This window comes from Myxine glutinosa, chromosome 6 (genome assembly GCF_964187855.1).
Source record: "Myxine glutinosa chromosome 6, kmMyxGlut1.1, whole genome shotgun sequence".
Classification (NCBI taxonomy): Eukaryota; Metazoa; Chordata; class Myxini; order Myxiniformes; family Myxinidae; genus Myxine; species Myxine glutinosa.
In genome coordinates, this window is record NC_136266.1 from 104,848,304 (window position 1) to 104,868,348 (window position 20,045).

Consider the following 20,045-nt stretch of genomic DNA (forward strand, 5'->3'; position numbering starts at 1 on the left):
GCATCAGTGCCATCGCAAGGTATTTGCGGAGTCATGAGGGGCAGGGTTCAAAATATGCGGTGGCCGGGGTGCCAGATTCCACCAAAAACTCTGTTGGGCCACCAAAACCTGGTCCTAGGTGGCCTGTGTGGCCACTTGTCAAAATTGTTCATGTATTCAGTCGTTACTTATCATTATGCAATCTCAACCAAGTAAACTTGCCATGGGGACAACGGATCATACAGTAAAGGTTGTAGTGACTTCATTTGCTCCCCTCACCAAGAGTTCCGATGGTTGGGCAATGCGAATTATCTTCGTAAATGTGTACCGTGTATCGCTGCTTCCTTCGGTGGTGGATCAGGGTATTACAAATACCCTTAATTGTATCACGAGTAAGAGGACTCGGTGTTATTTGCACATTTGCTTTGCCTACGTTGCTCTAGACCTCACTTGACTGCAAAAAAATTCGGAGGAATTCCCGTTTTATTGCCGGTTTCCTCTTTGGGAAGGTGTATATATAGCAGCTTGAGCGTCGTTCCACCTTATTGTGGCATTTTTTCAAGGCCACTTCAAATGGCAAAAGTAATACCAAGAATAATGATAATGGCATAATAATAATATTAACATTACAGTATTGCAAAATAATGTTAACCCTTTGAGTACGGATGACGTCCAGTGCCGCAACCCGCAAAAAAGTTTTGTGTACGGATGACGTTACTACACGTCATCGACTATACCTATAAATAGATCGTCAGTACGTGGTTGCATTCCCGTACCAAAATGACAAATTAATCCCGTACCAGGGGTATTTTTATCAGAAAAAAATCCCATACTCAAAGGGTAAACAATAACAAAAGTACAATAATTGGCAGTAAAAAAAAGAATAACCCTGACTCTGAGTCAGGGGGTATCCCCCCCTGACTGCTATTGTATATATATATATATATTTAATTACTTCTTCCGATTAGAATAACGGTGACACCCTAATCTTACCCGACACAGCCAGCCGTAAACAAAATCGTGCAAAAAGCTGATCCAGGTGTGTCCCATTACCAATCGGCTTGCCAAGCCAGCCATCACGCCACAGCCAACCGTCAAAACACACCCATTGAGTGGTATCGTACTAAAATACGCCATTTGTGTCTGTCCGTCTGTCTGATGAATTTTTGACGCCAATACATTCCGTCCTTACTTATCCAATCTCAACCAAATTTGACAGGACGACCAAGGGTTACATAATGAAGGTTGTAGCGCATTCATTTGCCCCCCTCAAAAAAGGGGTTTTCTCCCCCGAGCGGGGTTTCCCCGCCATTGTCGTCAATGGGTTGCGTGTTGAGGTGTACATAAATGTTAAATTAGCTTTAGCGTGGCGTTTTTCCAAAGACTCTTTTAAAAACAAAATTAATGATAATCACATATTGTTAATGTTATTACAAAACAATATTAATACTAATAATGTCCCACTTCCCCAAGGCGTTTTTTCTGCAGTGATAATGTGTATAAATAGCCTATAGTTATAATGGCGTTTCCGTGGGAGCAATAGGAAGTAAAAATATTATAAACCATAAAAACGTATGCTTAGCTTTTTAAACAGTCGCTAATGCTCTTTATAACACTAAATGGAAGAAATTTGAAGGAAGGTTTACTTGCAGAACCAAGCAAAGATCTACTGTACTCTATATAACCCACAAATGTTGAGTTAATAACATGGCCCTTTCTGCCGCTACCGTGGCATTTTTCGTAGCGAACTTTAGGAACTCACTCCTGCTGTTTGATATGAAACTGAAAGGGAGAAGCTCGGGTTGTGCTCCTTTACCAAGCAGCTAGCTAGCGCTTGCCAAGCCAGCCATTCCTTAACGGTTTTGAAAGGAGTGCTCAAATGCTTAAACCACTTGGCGATCTCTCCACAAGAAACTTGGTAAATGAACACACACCCAATGTTCTTGAGACCCGCCCATAGATCGACTGTAATTTATATACCCCAAAGAGGAATGACCCTTCCTGCCCCTTCCGGCGTCTGCGGGTGTACTAGTATATAAAAGGAGCGAACCCCGCGGTGGTGATATGTGGGTAGTGAGTGGCACCAGCGAATAGTCATTACTTCCACATTGGATTACCATAGCCCAGCTAGGCTGTTCAGCTCACTGAACATGAACACCATGTTTTTATTGAAACCAGTGTTCTGTTGTGCTTTCTGCTGCAATCACAGGAATTCCCGTGAGTCGAAAGTGACCAAAAGCATCACTTTTCACAAGTAAGGGAACTTTATTTTATATTAAACAATATTTTGAAATGTTTCCTCATGTTATTATTATTATTTTATTATTGTTTGGCTCGGCGGTGAAGTTTCAACTCTGTAGTATTTGCCTGATCAGTCGCCAATTCGGCTCGTGTTTATGCTGATGTGTGTCATTTATCATATGAATGTAAAATTTTATAATCACCAGTAAAGTGCCCACAGTGATATCGAGTTATTGTGTCTGTGTGTGTTGGTCGTTAACGCCATATGCGGGTTCCTTATTGCTTTTTCATTCTTTCTTTCTAAATACTTAGAAAATACAATCAAAGTAGCAATTGTTGCTGGACAATTATCAATTTGTAGTTCCCCCACCGCACATTTTATTGGGGGCACTGAGACTCGATTATTCTTGCAGGCCAACTCAACTTGACACTTCTGACTTACTAACAACAGTTTAGTCAATCACCTTCGTAGCTCTATTGGAAGGCTCGAAAGGAAACGATATGGGAAAACAAATGTGAATCAATCTGTTAATGGAACCTGATAAAGTCCATATGCAATCATGTTTAACACACTCTCAGCTATGCCTGTCCCTCTCATGTTCTAGCAAGGGAAGGGTATTCCAACATGGCGGCTGCTTTTCCCTATGAGCATGCACTGCAGCTGTGCTACAGTTGTATATGCAGCTCAGTGAACACACCCCAGCACATGTGTTAGATCGAGGTTAGCTTGCATGTCCCTAATGCCGCCTTGGGATGTAGAAGCAAGGCCATGAGCTTGCAATATGCACGCATCACATCGTTAGCCACATGCTAGTCATGCAAATTCACATTGTTAAATTAACTGTTCTTTACATCAAATTTTCACCCAATATGTTTTGATAGGAGAGAACCAATTTTTTTGGCATCTGAGACATGTAGAGAGATGGTGTGTACCCCGGTTTAGAATAGGTACATCGTATCCCTGCGCATCGTAAGAGGCGACTAAGGGTTGGCGCCAGGAAGGGCATCCGGCCATAAAAACATTGCCTCAAAAAGGGAACCATGATTGTCATGGGGCCCGCAAGGCTAACCCCTGCTCTAGTGGGGAAAATGGCCTTAAAACGATCATTCATTCATTATTCAGACATAACTTCTATCTGTGAAGCAGCAAAATTCAATTGGTTTGACATTGTCATCTCATGGTTGCTCAGCTATGTCCAAATTTTGCTGTACTTTTACTTGAAGAGAAATGCCTTTATTTTCGTTGCTGCAGATTCTTATTTTGTTACCTTTGTATCGAATATTGGGAGGTGTTTGGGGGGGGGGGGGCAGGGAGGTGTTGAAGTTTTGCTCTTTTCAAAACATGACTTTTGGTGGCATCAGGAAACTCACCCAACATGGAGAAAAAATGTGACTACCTGAAAGCCACAGAAAGGGACCAGCTTGAGGTTCACTGGCATTCATTCCTTAATGGCTGGGGAGAAGGAACTTTACAAGAAGATGGTGAATGCAGGAAAAGGCAATTCTGCTCATCTCGCTCATGGAAACATCAAACCCAACATTAATACACATGTCAGAACAGATCACAGCATGTCTGTGTAGGAAGGGGAGGTGGGATAGTCGGCTGGTCGGAGGGGGGATTTCATAATCGAGAACACCAAAAAATGGAGAGGCAAATGAGGCACAAATAGAAGAAAAATGAATGAACCGTAAGGAGGAATTCGGAGGAGTTAGGTGGGCTTCACTGAAAAAGAGGAAAAACAGAAGCACAGACCAGCGGAAAGAAGAGGAACAAAAGCACTTGCCCTTTGTTTCCTCCTTACCTCTACCCCACGCTTCCTCTCTACCTATTCCCTGCCTTCCTCCCCACCTTGTTTCATGCCTCTTTCCTACCCCTTCCCCGCACCTCCTCCCTACCCTTTCCCCGTACCTCCTCCCTACCCTTTCCCCGTACCTCCTCCCTACCCTTTCCCCATGCTTCCTCCCTCCCCCTGCCCCCCACTTACTCCCTACCCCTGCCCCACGCTTCCGCCCTACCCCTGCCCCACGCTTCCTCCCTACCCCTGCCCCACGCTTCCTCCCTACCCTTGCCCCGTACCTCCTCCCTACCCTTTCCCCGTACCTCCTCCCTACCCCTGCCCTGCACTTCCTCCCTACCCCTGCCCCACGCTTCCTCCTTACCCCTGCCCCACGCTTCCTCCTTACCCCTGCCCCACGCTTCCTCCCTACCCTTGCCCCACGCTTCCTCCCTACCCTTGCCCCACATTTTCTCCCTACCGCTGCCCTGCACCTTCTCCCTACCTCTGCCTCTTCCCCCGAATCTCCTCCCTAACCTTGCCCCTGCCCTACACTTCCTCCCTACCACTGCCTCTGCCCCACACCTCCTCCCTAACCTTAGTGTCAGGGTCACAATCTCCAACTGTGAGCTATAACACATACTTGTGAAAACTAAACAAACCACTTAATTTAAAGTTTCTTTCCACCCTGGATAAATGCAGAAGATTGTACCATGAATAAAAATAAAAATAATGATATTGAAGGATCACGTTCCAATATATGTGTATCACTGCTGTGCTGGATATTGTACACAATGTCAATGACATCAGCACAATGGTATTTCCAACCTCATTGCCAATTTTGTTTTTCTCACAGAATACTGAATTTCATACAAATGGATTTACAAGAGGTGTTTGATTGCATCCTGACCAATATATATTTGCCTCAAGAGATATGAATACAGATCAGACATTTCATTTAACACCGTTCCAGACATTATCCCATGTATTTATGTGCTTATGTTTTGGCATGTTGAAATGTGGAATGTTACACCAAGTGGTGGTGCAGTGCGCACCTCCCCCACTCCCCCCCCCTTCGGATTTTCGATAATAGGCGCTCGCGGCACTACGTAACTTCTGGTTAGTGCACCCTTCGCGACAACAGTCACGTGATTGGATACGTTGAAAACGAACCACAAAAGGGCACGTGTTACAGCCAGAAATTATGGAAACGGTGTAGGTTATTTGATCATAACTCGCTTAATTCTCGTCTGATCTTTAACATTTTAACTTTCCGACAAGCGAGAAGTAATTCTCTTTCTAACAATATAAAGTTTTATGAAAAAGAATACAAAATGTTTGTTTAGCCGCCCACGGAACTACGTAACTTCCGGTTAGTGCACCCTTCGCGACAACAGTCACGTGATTGGATTTTTTTTTTTCTTCTTTTTTTTGTATACATAATTAATCGAGGCTCGTGAAAGAGCTAACATTTATCAAACAGACAAACAAACAAAGTATATAAAAAGGGAAGCGGTAGACAAGATGGGGAGAGAAGGGGAAGCACATAAACACAACATTTGTGAGGGACATCGGGAATGTGTGGGAGGGAGAGGGCTTGGGGGGAGGCGGCGTGGGAAGGGGGCGGGGGGTGGGAGAAGTATAAACACAAGGACACCAAGGACTTCCAGGAAAGAAGTTGGTATTTCAAAAAAGAGGATTTGGGGTGAAATTAGCGTGGGTAGAAATGATCAAGGTTTTGGATAATAATAATAATAATAATGCATTTATTTCATATAGCGCTTTACAGGAAGCCCAAAGACGCTTTGACAGAGTGCAAAACATAATGCATAGCAAAACACAAAAACAATTGCAAAAAAAAGAAGAATCAATAGGGAAATATTCAACGCACAAAGGAGGGAGAAGGAGAGGAGATAGTCAGGGGTGAGATGCTGTGGGTTGAACGTTGAATGCAGTGTTGAACAGGTAGGTCTTGAGTGATGTTTTGAATGTGGTGAGTGAGGAGGAGTCTCTGATGGTGTGAGGTAGTGAGTTCCAGAGGGTGGGAGCAGCGATGGAGAAGGCCCTGTCCCCCCAGGATCTGAATTTGGTCCGGATGGGGGAGGGGGGGGGGGGGGGAGTTGTGTCAGGAGGTTGGTACCAGCAGAGCGGAGGTTGCGGGTGGGAGTGTGTCTGGAGAGGAGGTCAGCCAGGTAGGATGGGGCCAGGTTATGGAGGGCTTTGTAGGTCAAGAGGAGGATTTTGTACTTGATTCTCTGGGAGATGGGGAGCCAGTGAAGCTTGTAAAGGATGGGGGTGATGTGGTCACGGGTCCGGGAATGGGTGAGTAGACGGGCAGCGGAGTTCTGAATGTATTGGAGTTTATTGGTGATTGTTGAGGGTGAACCATAGAGGAGGATATTGCAGTAGTCCAGACGGGAGGTGATGAAGGCGTGGATGAGGGTTTCTGCGGCCATGGAGGAGAGGGATGGACGGAGACGGGCGAGGTTTTTCAGGTGAAAGAAGGCTGTCTTTGTGATCTGTTTAGTGTATTTGTCGAAGGAGAGGGTTTGGTCAAAGATGATGCCAAGATTCCGGATGTGAGGGGAGGTGGATACTGGGATACCGTCGATGTTGAGGGCAAAGTTATGGGTGGATTTTATGAGCGTTTTTGGGCCAATGATGATTATTTCAGATTTATCATAGTTAAGTTTGAGGAAGTTGATTTGAAGCCAGGATTTTATTTCAGTGATGCAGTTTGTCAGGATAGAGTGGGTGGCGGTGGAGATGAAAAGCTGGATGTCATCGGCGAAGCAGTGGAATTGGAGACCATGACGGCGGATTAAGTGACCGAGGGGGACAGGTAAAGGATGAAGAGGAGGGGGCCAAGAACTGAACCTTGGGGGACACCGTGGGGGAGGGGAGCAGTGGGGGATTTGCAGTTATTGATGGAGATGAACTGGCGTCTGTCAGAGAGGTATGATTTAATCCAAGAGAGGGCAGTGCCGGTAATGTTAAAGGTGGTTTCAAGTCGGGTGAGGAGGATGGTGTGATCGATGGTGTCAAAGGCGGCGCTGAGGTCGAGGAGGATGAGAATGTTGAGGGATGAGATGTTGATGAGAATGTTGGATGGGGGAAGATAAGAGATGGTGGTGAACAGCTGTTTCAAAGACCTGGAGGGAGGAGTGGGATTGAAGGGAGTGGGGGAGTTTGTTCCAGAGGCGGGAGAAAAGAGGAATGAAAGAGTGAAGGTGAGCAGAGAGTCTTGATTTTGGCTGTTTAACCATAAGATGGTTGCAGGCAGATCTTGTGCGACCTTTAGGACTATTTGGGGGACAGAGCCCAGAGAGAGCTGGAGGAGCAAGGCCGGAGAGGAGTCGGTAGAAGACAGAAAGACCACCAACCTGCCTGCGGTGAGTAAGTGAAAGGCCCTTGGAGGTAGCTTCATCACGGGAGATTCAAATGATTCTCAACGCTTTGGTTTCAACAGCGTGAAGACGAGCTAGGTGTGAGGCAGGAGCACCAGCCCAGAGGGGAGAGCAGTATTCCATTGAGCTGCGGATGAAAGCCTTGTATGTGGTGAGGAGCTCAGGTGTGCCAAGGAAGGACTTCGCACGACGGAGGATGCCCAGTCGGCGACTGGCTTTGGAGGCCAGATTTGAAATGTGGTTTTCCCAGGAAAGATCATGGCAGATAGTGAGACCCAAAAGCTTGAGTGACAGAACTTCTTGGAGGATTATTCAGAAAGTGGATGGGAGGGTTGTCCAGTCGGTCTTTTCGGAGAGACATCGTAAGAGTGTGAGATTTGTCAGGATTGAAAGACATGTTCCACTTGTTTGCCCAGTCAGTGATTTTGTCCAGGTCTGCAGAGAGTGAGGAGGCTGCAGACTGCCGATCTGAGGGATGAGGAATGGAGCGGCAGAGAGTGGAGTCATCAGCAAAGAGATAGAGAGGATTTTCAAGAGAGTCGGAGAGATCATTGATGAAGACTAGAAAAAGCACAGGGCCCAGAACACTGCCTTGGGGAACTCCATCCTGAACAGGAAGGGGATGAGAGAAACCCATTCAGGGCGACACGTTGACCATGACTAGAGAGGAAGTCCACCAGCCATGCGAGGAGATTTCCATGGATACCAAAGGAGGAGAGTTTGGTGAGCAGAGCGGGGTGCCAGACCGTATCGACGGCACGTGATATGTCGAGGGAGACAGCTCTAATTTCCTGTTTGGCATTGAGGACCTCCATCCATTGTTGAGACAGCAGAAGCAGCATGTCCAGAGTAGAGTGACCTGGTCTGAAACCAAATTGATGATCAGAGATCAAGCCATTGGAGAAGAGGAAAGATTTCATATCCGAAGCAATGATGGATTCCATGACTTTGCTGATATTTGGGAGAAGGCTGATTGGTCTGTAGTTGCTAGGATCTGTTTTTGCACCTTTTTTGTGTAAAGCGGTGATGTTGGCTGATTTCCTTGCAGATGGCAGTTGACCTTGAGCAAAAGAGAGGGTGAAGAGAACAGAGAGAGGGAGTGAAAGAGTGTTAGAACAGGATTTTAGGACTGGTGGGCTGATGCCGTCAGGGCCAGTTGCAGAATCATAGTCGACGGTTGACAGAAACTTTTCCACCTTGTCAGGAGGAAAGGACACAGGGTCCAGGAGCAGCTGGGTACGACTGGGTACGGTGGGTACAGAGAGGGATGGGTTTGGGACACAAGATTTAGAGGCAAACATAGAGTTGAGGCATTCAGCTTTTTCACGTGCGGAGTCAGCTGTGTAGCCGTTTGAGGTAAGGGAGGGGATGGAGGGGGAACAAACACCAGAAACAGATTTGACCAGACGCCACCAGGATTTGGAAGAGCGAGACAGATAAGAGAGTTCGGTCTTGAGAACGGAGATATATTGTTTCCTGGCTCTCCTGAGGGTGGACACACACTTGTTTCAGGCTTTGTGAAAGGAAATGAGATTTCCTTCCGTTGGATTTGCTTTCCACTAGACGAAGGCAAGTTGTTTCTGGGCAACAGCCTCACCACAAGATTCCGTGTACCATGGACGGGAGGAAGGGTATGACAACTGAAGACGAGATGGGATAAATCTGTGCATGAGAGAGAGCAATTTACTTTGGAAGAATTCCCAGGATGAGTTGATGTCAGAGGTGGTAGAGATGGGAGACCAGTCCAGATGATTGATGGCTGCTTGAAGACCGAGCCAGTTGGCCTGAGTGAAATGCCAGACTCGTCGACGCTGAGGAGGCTCCATGAGAATGGTCAGAGAGATGTCCACTTTAACAAGCACATGATCAGTTGAGCCGATTGGAGCAGAAGAAGAGCAGCAGACATTTTCAGGGAAGTTAGTCATAACCAAGTCCAGAAGAGAAGATGCTCCGTTGACTGAGATCCGGGTTGGGAAATTGACAGATTGTGTCAGTCCCAGTGAGTCACAGAAAACAAACCACAAAAGGGCACGTGTTACAGCTTACTTCCGGTAGTCTCGCCCTCACCTATAAATTATAAGCTCTGAATATCCTGGAACGGCACCAGTGTCCATATTATTTTGAATAAGGAACATTACAGGAAGTTTACAAACGCTCAGAGGTTTAAAATCGCTGCTTTATTATAAAACACTCCAAGTGCGACGGTAAAAAAAATCATGCTTTCGTCACATAAATCCACCGTCCAAAGGGAAATCGTCCACAGCGGCCGCTTCAGCGGATATGACGCAAAGATCACGTGGAGATGACACAACACATGAGTGGAGCATGATTTGAATATGTGATGAGGAAAAAAGTGCCCCCCTTTGGCACTATGGCTTGGTGCACCCCTCAGTCTTGAAATCCCTGCATCCACCCCTGTGTTGAAATAGGGTTGATTCAGCCTGTCATCCTTCCGAGGTCAGTAATATTTCAGGTTAGGTCAGTCTTTTGGGACTGCTACTTGTAACATGTAACCCAGTGCTACCTGCCGCATGATCAGGTTGTCGGCGACTAAACCGACCGGCCTCACTGGCTTTGCTCGTGGGGAGGGTGACTGTGACACCCTGGCAGGGCCAAAAACAACACCTGGCAAAGGGTGGACGAACTCCCATTGGGAGCCAACGGCCATCCAGTAAGGAGATGGTGTCTCCTATAAAACACCCATTCGGTTTGGACTGGCTCAAGTCAAACCAAAGACTAAAAATGGTACGTGCTTCTTCCTTGCTTGAAAAGGATAGAAAAGGAAAGAGCATGGACAATCCCCATCGGTTGGCATCCATTGGGAGTAGGAAATTCACCTTGAGGGAATGCACACATTTTATTCTGTGCATCAGGTACAGCAAGAAAAGTGGCGCCATTGTTATGATGTCGCTAGTACCCAGAGTATTGTGTGTGTGTGTGTGTGTGTGTGTGTGTGTGTGTGTGTGTGTGTGTGTGTGTGTGTGTGTGTGTGTGTGTGTGTGTGTGTGTGTGTGTGTGTGTGTGTGTGTGTGTGTGTGTGTGTGTGTGTGTGTGTGTGTGTGTGTGTGTGTGTGTGTGTGTGTGTGTGTGTGTGTGTGTGTGTGTGTGTGTGTGTGTGTGTGTGTGTGTGTGTGTGTGTGTGTGTGTGTGTGTGTGTGTGTGTGTGTGTGTGTGTGTGTGTGTGCGTGCGTGCGTGCGTGCGTGCGCGTTGCGTTTTGTCATCTCGTTTTTGGGGATTTCAGATGTAACAGTCTTTGGTTCATGGACCAAGCTGTTCAACTTTTTCAGTTTTGTTCCAAGGGCTCTTTTCACGATCATCACCGAACTCCGGATTGCCTCCAGTTGTAGTTCATTTGTGGTAATATTCCCGGGGATGGTTTTTAAAATCTCAGTGAGGTTCTTCTTCATCATTCCTGTTGCTCCAATTTTGACGTGCTTCAGCTTCCAATATCTCATTTTTGAGGTCCTTGTATTTTGTCATTTTCTTGATTTCTGTGTTGTTTAGGCCAAAATCCCTGGGTACTGATATCTCAATCATCAATTCTGTCTTTTCCTTTTTGTTCCTGAGTTCAATGTCCGGACGCAATGCTTTGTTTTCTATGTTCACGCTCGATGGAATCATCAGGTCGTGCGTGAGCATGACGTCCTCATTTTCAATGACTGCCCTTGGTTCATGTTTCCATGAGTTTTCTGGTCCTGGGATGTTTAAATTTTTGTCGATATGCCAATGAATCACTTTGCGGACTTTGTTGTACCGTTGTTTGTAAAGTTGTTCTTATAATAGTGTTTTGCATCCTGAGAGCAGGTGACTAGTACTTTCTGTTTCTGTCTTGCAGAATCTACACTTGTCTGTCTGGCTCAGTCCTGCCATCCTTTTAAATCTATTGGTGTAGTGTCCTTGATCTTGGGCATTTATTATGATTCGTTCACCGTCCCAGTTGAGCTGACCTCTTTTTTGGCATTCCAATGAGCCTTCTTTGTCTATCCCCACACTGTCCAATTCTTTTTTGTATTTTCCTGCTCTTTTGTCATTCTCCCAGTTGTTGGTGTATGTTTCTTGATATTTATTTTTATATATTTATTTTGTCTCTTTTTGCAATTGTTGGGGCTGCATTTGCACCTGTTTTTGGAAAGTCTTTGCAAGGTGAGTTAGGGATACTATTGCAGCTTTATTTTGTTTATGTTTGTTTACAAATTGCATCTGATAGTCTGTTGAGCATTTCACATACTTAGCTAGTCCTACACTCATCGCTCTGTGCACCTGTTTGAGTTCCATCAGGCCACTCCCTCCCTCTCGTCTTGGCAGGTACATTCTTGGGATGCACTGGTTTTTGTAAAACATTTTGTGGATGGTAAGGAGTTTTCTTGTTTTGATGTCTAACTTGTTGATTTCTGATTGGGGCCAGTTTATTATTCTGCAGCTATATTTGAACACTGGTACTGTGAGGTGGTTTATGGCTTTGACTTTCTTTCTTAGGGAGAGGTATGTTTTCAGGATCAGCTTCGTTCTATGTCGGTATTCTTTGGCGATTGCTTTGCTCATTTGTTTGTGACATATTTGGTGGCCCTCTTCGACTCTGAGGTATTTGTATGTTGCTTCGTTTTCTAACTGCTGTATTGTTGTTTCAAGGTCAATTTTTCTGTTGTCTGTTTTTGTTGGTTTACCTTGTACCAATGTGCACTTGTCTATTGCAAATTCCATTTGAATGTCCAGTTTGGCATTTGAAAACATTTGAATGTTTGAAATGGAAAACCATTTTACTAGTTTTAGTTGTTCTGACGATTTTTTGGCGAGAAGAGTTTTAAATCATTGTGTCACCTTTCCTATTTCTTTGGATGTTCGTCTATTCTATTGGTTGTTAGGGTGTATCCGTGTCCTTGATCATTAATGAGGTTACTTAGTGGGCCCAGAGCCAGACTTTCTGGAAGATCCCATGCCGTGTTTTCACATCTGGTATTTCGATTTTTCCTTCTGAGTGCTGTAATATCAAAATGTGGTATTCCAGAGTGCCATTGTTTTCTCAATCTGTTCGATTTTTTGTGGATTGATTTTGTATATTTGCATGCATTTTATCATCCACGAATGTGAGACACTGTCAAAAGCTTTCTTATAGTCTATCCAGGCAGTGGACAATTTAGTTATTCACATTTTGCAATTTTCAAGTATGGCCTTGTTCAGTAGTAGGTAGTCAATAGTTCTATCACACCCTCTCTTGCATCCCTTTTGTTCTGCCTCTAAACCGCCATGTTGTGTTAGATGATTATTCATGTCAGCAGTTGGTAGGCATGTTCTTGGCCGTTATTTGTGGGGGAGTTGGGTTTCCTCCGATTTTTCGATGAGAAAGGTGTTCCCGTCTACGAACCACTCTAGAAAGGTGTTCCCGTCTACGAACCACTCTAGAAAGGTGTTCCCTTCTACGAGCTACTCATCCCACTGCCTTTTCTTATTGGATCAGTTCATTAAGTATCCTCGCGTAGTGATTGTGAAGAGCATCAATTAGTTTTAGCTAGAAATTTGCTGGATTTGTTAGCTAGAAATTTGTTCGCCGTCCAAGTGCAGCAAGTGCTAACCCTAACAACTAACCCTAACCCTAACAACATTTACTACCACCACTACCAACACTACCACCACTACCACCACTACCACTACCATCTAGGCCATCTAGGCCTGGGCTCTTGAAGTTTGGCAATTTTTAAAGTTGTTTTCCAATTTTCTCCATCAATTAATCAATGGGGGCATTTCCTCGAGATGTTGCCTCATCTTTTCCAAGTTTGGGATCCATTCTGCTTCCTTATGTTCTTTTCGATGTTCAAAAATTCCTTTCCAGTTTTTCTTTTTATGGGGAAGTTGACGCATTCTGCATTTGTTTCCCCAATTCATGGTAAAATATCTTTCCTATTGATTACCAAACTTCAGTAGTGCATGAGGGAAGACTGCCCCCCATACATAGTGCTCCTGAAGGTTTTGGGCACTGTTGTTCTTGGTGTTTTTCGGCCCTATCTTCCTCAAGGTGTTGCATCAAAGCAGGTGTTCCTCAGAGTTTCGTTTTGGGCCATATGTTATTCTTGTTGTACATAAATGACATACCAGACCACATTCGTTCACAGTTAGATATTTATGCTGTTGCTTCTACACTACCCCCCCCCCCCCCCCCCCCCCCAGAATTTCCATGTTTTAAACGTTTCCCAGTGTGTACCCTGGTCAGAATAGGTACACCGTATCCCTGCGTGTCGTAAGAGACGACTAAGAGGGTTGGCGTCAGGAAGGGCATCCGGCCATAAAAACATTGCCTCAAAAAGAGAACCATGACAATTACAACTACATATGGGCAGGGTGCAGCCCGAAGTGGAGATTGGTTTCTGAGGTTTGGGACATGGAATGTAGGGACAATGACAGGGAGATCAGGAGAAGTGGTGGAAGTATTGGTCAGAAGAAGAGTGGACATATGTTGTGTGCAGGAGACGAGATGGAAGGGAAGTGGTGTGAGAATGGTGAATGGTAGGCAGGGACAGAAATACAAGTTTGGGTGGCAAGGGTGCCCGGAGGGCGTGAATGGTGTTGGTGTCCTGTTTTCTGAGGAGTTTGTAGACAGTGTGGTGAGTGTGACTAGAGTGAGTGATAGGTTGATGATGGTGAAAATGATGATTGGAAAGCTCTTGGTGAACGTCATCTCGGGATATGCTCCGCAGGTTGGTCGAAGTGATGAAGAGAAGGACAAGTTCTGGTGTGCGATAGAGAAGCTGATGGAAAACGTGAAAGATGAGGAAGTTTTTGTGGTGGGAGGAGACCTGAATGCACATGTGGGAAGGAGTATGGATGGTTTTGAGGGAGTTCATGGGGGTTACGGATATGGTGTGAGAAATGGGGAAGGTGAAAGGATTTTGGAGTTTGCTGATGGAGCTGATTTGTTGATTTGTAATACTCAGTTCCAGTAAGAGGTTAATAAGCTTGTTACATACACGTCAGGTGGGTCGACGACAACTGTTGACTACCTGATGGTGCGTAGGCAAGATAGGGGGCACCTCCGGGACACAAAGGTGATCCCGGGGGAGGAGGCTGTTTCACAGCACCACTTGGTTGTCTGCGACATAAGGGTGAAAGGTGCGAGGAGAGCTCGGCGGGTGAAGTACCAACCCAGAATGAAGGTGTGGAGCTTGAAAGAGGTGATAGTAAGGGAGGCATTAAAAGAGAGGCTGAGTAGGGTAGAGGATGATGTGGTTGAGCTTGAAAGTGGTTGGATGTCAATGAAAGCTAGTCTGTTGGGAGCCGTTGGTGAGGTATGTGGATGGACAAAAGGACCACCGAGGCACTCGGAAACATGGTGGTGGGATGATGAAGTTGGAAAGAGGATTGACGAGAAGAGGAAGAAGTTCAAGGAGTGGCAGAAGGCGAAGGGTACGGGAGCAGAAACAGCAGAGCATGAAAGTTATAAGGCAGCCAGCAAGGCTGCAAAGAAAGAGGTAGCAAAAGCGCCGGAGGCATGTAGGAAAATGTTCGGAGAACGCTTGGATTCGGAAGAGGGTCAGAAAGCAGTATTCAGGATTGCAAAGCACATAGCGAAAGAGAGGTGTGATGTGATGGGGGTGAGTTGCTTGAAGGATGAAGTGGGACAAATCGTTGTCGACCCAGATGGAATTAAAGGAAGATGGAAAAGATATATGGAAATGCTGTTGAATACAGAGAATGAATGGGATGGCAACATAGAGAGTAACCCAGTTTTAGGACCGGCAGAGAAGATAACTGAGAAGGAAGTTGAAGCGATAAAAGCAATGAAGAGTGGAAAAGCGGGAGGGCCGACGGGAGTTGTGGGAGATATGTTGAAGGCAGCAGGAAGTTGGGGTGTGAAGAGAATGACAGAGATCTGTAATCTGGTGGTGAAAGAAGGCCGCATTCCAGTGGATTTGGAACTGAGTACCCTCGTCCCTCTATACAAGGGGAAAGGTGACCCTCTGGAGTGTGGCTCGTACCGAGCGATAAAGTTATTGGAGCATGGAATGAAGGTATTGGAAAGGGTGTTGGAGAGGAGGATAAGGAAGAAAGTGAAGATCGACGAAATGCAGTTTGGATTTATGCCAGGAAGAGGAACGACAGACACGCTTTTCATTGTGAGGCAGTTGCAGGAGAAGTACATGGAGAAGAGGATGAAGTTGTTTTTTGGGTTTGTTGATCTGGAGAAAGCATTCGATAGGGTTCCACGCAAGGTATTGACATGGGCATTGAGGAAGTTAGGAGTGGAGGAATGGTTGATCAGAGTAGTGATGGCAATGTACAAAAGAGCGCGCACAGCTGTAAGGACGAAGGACGGGAACAGTGGTGAGTTTGAGGTGAAGGTGGGAGTGCATCAGGGGTCGGTACTAGGTCCACTACTATTTGTAGCTGTGATGGAGGTGCTGGCTCAGAACGTAAAGGAGGGTTACCGTGGGAGTTGTTGTATGCAGATGATCTGGTGTAGATTGTGGAAAGTATGGATGGACTGAAGGAAAAGATGAACAAGTGGAAGGAATGTATGGAGACAAAAGGTCTGAAGGTGAATATCGGAAAGACGAAGGTGATGGCAAGTGGTAAAGCATGTGGTGAGGTGGAAAGAACTGGGAAGTGGCCGTGTGCTGTGTGCAGGAAGGGTGTCGGAGTGAACTCCATTCAATGTACAACGTGCACTGAGTGGGTTCATCAAAAATGTCGTGGTCTGAGAGGGTCATTTACCAGTGTGGCAACTACATTCAAATGTAAGGTGTGCACAGAGGGAGCTGCAGATGGAGGAAATGTTGAGTTGGATCTTGGAGACGGCGTGTAGCTGGAAGGTGTGAAAACATTTTGCTACCTCGGAGACATGCTGAATGGAGAAGGTGGATCAGACTCGGCAACGGTTGCTCGAGTGAGATGTGCATGGAAGAAGTTTCGGGATCTGAGTGGCGTGCTGATGAGGAGGAGAGTGTCGCTGAAGCTGAAGGGAAAGGTGTATGCTGCATGTGTGAGAAGTGTTATGATTTATGGGAGCGAGACATGGGTAATGAACGTAGAGCAGCAACGAAGGCTGGAAAGGGTGGAAATGCGAATGGTTCGATGGATGTGCGGAGTATCGTTGAGAGAGAGGAAGACAAATGATGAATTGCGAAAGATGATGGGAATATTGCCTGTGATTGATGCTGTGAAGAGGAACAGGTTGAGATGGTTTGGTCATGTGTTGAGGAAGGATGAAAGTGACTGGTTGAGAAGAGTGATGGAAATTAATGTAGAAGGAAGTAGAGGACGGGGAAGACCGAGAAAGACTTGGCTAAAGATGGTGGAAGAAGAAATGCGGGCAAGCGGGTTAACAAGGAGAGATGCAGAAAATAGGGCAAAATGGAGAAGATTGTCATGGGGACCGCAAGGCTAACCCCCGGTCTAGCAGGGAAAATGGCCTTAAAATGCATGTTGTTGTTCTACACTATATTTACCTATCCAGGCACCTGTCTGCTTCATCTTGTGCCCAAGCCAGTACCGCCTTCGTCAAGATTGAGAATATGGGAAACTGGGGGAAGGATTGGCTTGTATCCTTAAACATGAAGAATACTCAGTTGATATTCATACCTTGAATAAGATGTCCATGTTTAACAACATTGTCAATGGGTTCTCCATTGTGGGACAGGGGCTCAAACTCAGGACCCTAAAATCTCAAGCCAGCCACCTTAACCGTTTAGCCAACACTAGGCTGGTTCATCATTGCGTGTCGGGGAGTGATTTGGGCAAAATAAATTGTTGAAAAAGAAAGTTAGATTTTTTTTTTATCGCGCTATAGTGCCTAAGCCTTTGTAACGATGTGAAAGGTAATATTAAATGATCCCTGGCCCAATTCCTTAGTGGGAGTAGGGAAGTGTTCCACAACAAAACTAAGGTCTACCATGACAAAAAAAATTTGGAAAAATAAAAACAAAATTTGATTTCTTCAAAATGGCAACAGGATTGGTACATCACCGTGCAGCGCCAGGTACCCCTGCTAGTATCTGTACAAGACCATTGTATGGTCTCTTATGGAATATGGTCCCCATGTCTGGGCAGGTGTACCTGTTTTGTTATCTTTCTCTCCTTGACAGGACCCAGCAACATGCTTTGTTTGACAGCAGATGTTTTAACTTGGTGCCTACTCATCCATTCCTTCACTTTTGAAACATTTTAAAATGTACTTCCACTTGTGCTAAATCTTTTGATGCGAAGTAGAGCACAATTGTGGGCATGGTCAACAGTCATTCAGAACAACCCGTAGCGAGGGAAAGGATTAAGGATCGACCGCAATGAGTGGTCTTCATTTGTTTTGACCATTTTGTTCTGCTGATGAAAATTGATAACCTTTAATGACCTTTAATGCAAAGACAATGTTGTCCTGAACTGGTGTTGGTCTGAGTTTTTGAACATCCTCGTGACTATTGCATATTGCTTATTTCAAAGATGTTTTATTAAAATTTTGTTTTGCTGATGCTCCATGGAGACCTTTCACTGTCATTCTCGTTGTCTTCCTTGCTTTGATCTTGTGAATAACCAGGTCGGTAACGGACCCCAGGGATGGCAGGCGTGTGGCACTCAAGAAGATGCCCAATGTCTTCCAGAACCTTGTGTCCTGCAAACGGGTCTTCCGAGAGCTCAAAATGCTCTGCTTCTTCAAACACGACAATGTGAGCGAGGAACTAGAGGTGTGGAGGCATTTGGCTTAGCACCTGGTGGAATAAAGTATCATTGATTTGGAATAGGTGCATGCCCTGGATGTGTGATTTGGGCCATCTACACAGAAAATGGAGTATTTGCCCCACATGCCCCATACTTGTCCTTACAAGTACATTCTCTCAAATTCATTTTCAATCTCTTCCTCTTCTTCCTCTTCTTCTTCTTCTTCTTCCTCATCCGCCTCCTCCACTTCCACTACCACTACCACTACCGCCACAACAATAACAACAACACTCCTTTTATATCTATTCTTCACCTCTCGCTTTTCTTCCTTTTCTTAATTTTAATCATCAATTTATCCTCCTCACCTCTTTCCTGGTACAGCATAATAATTATAGATACTTTGCATACTCTTTGTCTCAGGAATCGATTTATTGATGGTTACTTTCATAGTAGCAAATAATCATCTGTCCCCAAGGGAAGCCTTTAGAACATTCTTTTTCATGATGTGTCTTTAACTATTCGTTGACTATATTTCAAAACCACACACAGCTGATGACCATCTGATCTTATTTGTATGTGTTTTTGGTTTATTAGTCTTGCCTCCAAGGGGTTGCGAGACTATTGCAATGGTCCTGTCTGTTGTCTGTGGGTCCACATCATATTTTCGGTTTAAAATTGTTTAGCTCTGCTACCACTTGTCCGATCCATGCTAAACTGTAAACATAGTCCGGAGGAACGCCCTATGGAGAATATTTCATTGATAACTCTGACATCATAGGTCACATGGTATGGTAGCCATATTAGATTAAAGGAAACGAGACCGAAAGTCTAACAGTGGCGTAGCCGGGCTTGTAAAATATTATAAACCACAGACATATATGATTAGCTTTTTAAACAGTCACTAATGCTGTTTATAACATTAAACAAAGAAATTTGGAGGAACCCCGACATCCATGAGCTAAGTTTTAGCCTGGTGCTGGCTTAGCCAACTACTCAGTTGGGAGGGGTTCGTGAGGTAAGTTTTACTTATAGAACTGAGGGAAGATCTACTGTAATCTATACACCCCACAAGGATTGGGTTAATAACATGCTCTCAAAAAACAGAGGCGATTTTTCCTTACTTCCGCGGTTGTTAGTACCGTACACCGCTTATCGTTGATTCATGAACCATACACCGCTTCAATCCATTAACCTTGTGTTCACGACATTGGGATTAAAGTGTTATGGTCATATTTACTGTATTATTATTATTATTATTATTACTATTACGAAAATGATACTACTGAAACGATACTCGACTGTATTAAGAAACCTGGGCTTAATTTGTTTGGAGGATATTTTTTATATCCACCTTCATTGATGCAATTTTGCCTTAATATGCACAAAAGTGGTCATTAAGTATCCTAATAATTAATCAATAAAGTTGTGCATAATGGCAATGTGTGTGTCATAATCGGGTGCATGGATGATATGGGTATATGGGCCATAATAGCATTGGGACATCATAGTGGCATAATAAAACCTAAAAGTAGAGCATGGCAATTGTGATATATGACTGTTTCGACGATATGTTCGGCCTGAACAACATTGGAATCAAAATGCCGGAGCTTGGAGAGTTTTTTTTTTTTTTTTTTTTGTATACTGAATCGAGGCTCATGAAAGAGCTAACATTTATTTCACTAACAAAACAACCAGACAAATAAAATATACAAAAAGAGGGAGCGGAAGACAAGATGGGGAGAGAAGGGGAAGCACACAACCACAACATTTGAGAGCAGGGAGAAGTGTGGGAGGGAGAGGGCTTGGGGGGAGGAGGCGTGGGAAGGGGGGGGACAGGTATAAAACACAAGGGGACCGAAATTAGTGGGGGTAGAAAAGATCAAGGTTTTGGATGGGGGAGGATAAGAGATGGTGGTGAACAGCTGTTTTAAAGACCTGGAGGGTGGAGTGGGATTGAAGAGAGTGAGGGAGTTTGTTCCAGAGGTGGGAGAAAAGAGGAAT

The 20,045-nt window shown here is 44.9% G+C and overlaps 1 protein-coding gene across 4 annotated transcripts in view; it reads left to right on the plus strand.

Moving 5' to 3' along the window:
* The window catches only part of NLK (nemo like kinase), a 70,632-nt gene that overhangs the window by 10,135 nt on the left and 40,452 nt on the right, over positions 1-20,045 (plus strand). For 2 of the 4 annotated variants that reach the window (XR_013623838.1, XM_068102232.2), the window contains exon 2: positions 17,923-18,052. Coding sequence is in view for 3 of the 4 variants with exons in the window: in XM_068102232.2 (XP_067958333.2) it covers positions 17,923-18,052 (130 nt within the window). In the remaining variant the exon portion in view is untranslated. Of the gene's footprint in view, positions 1-17,922; positions 18,071-20,045 lie in introns of all 4 variants that reach the window. The other 2 variants (XM_068102231.2, XM_068102233.2) reach the window with 1 other exon arrangement.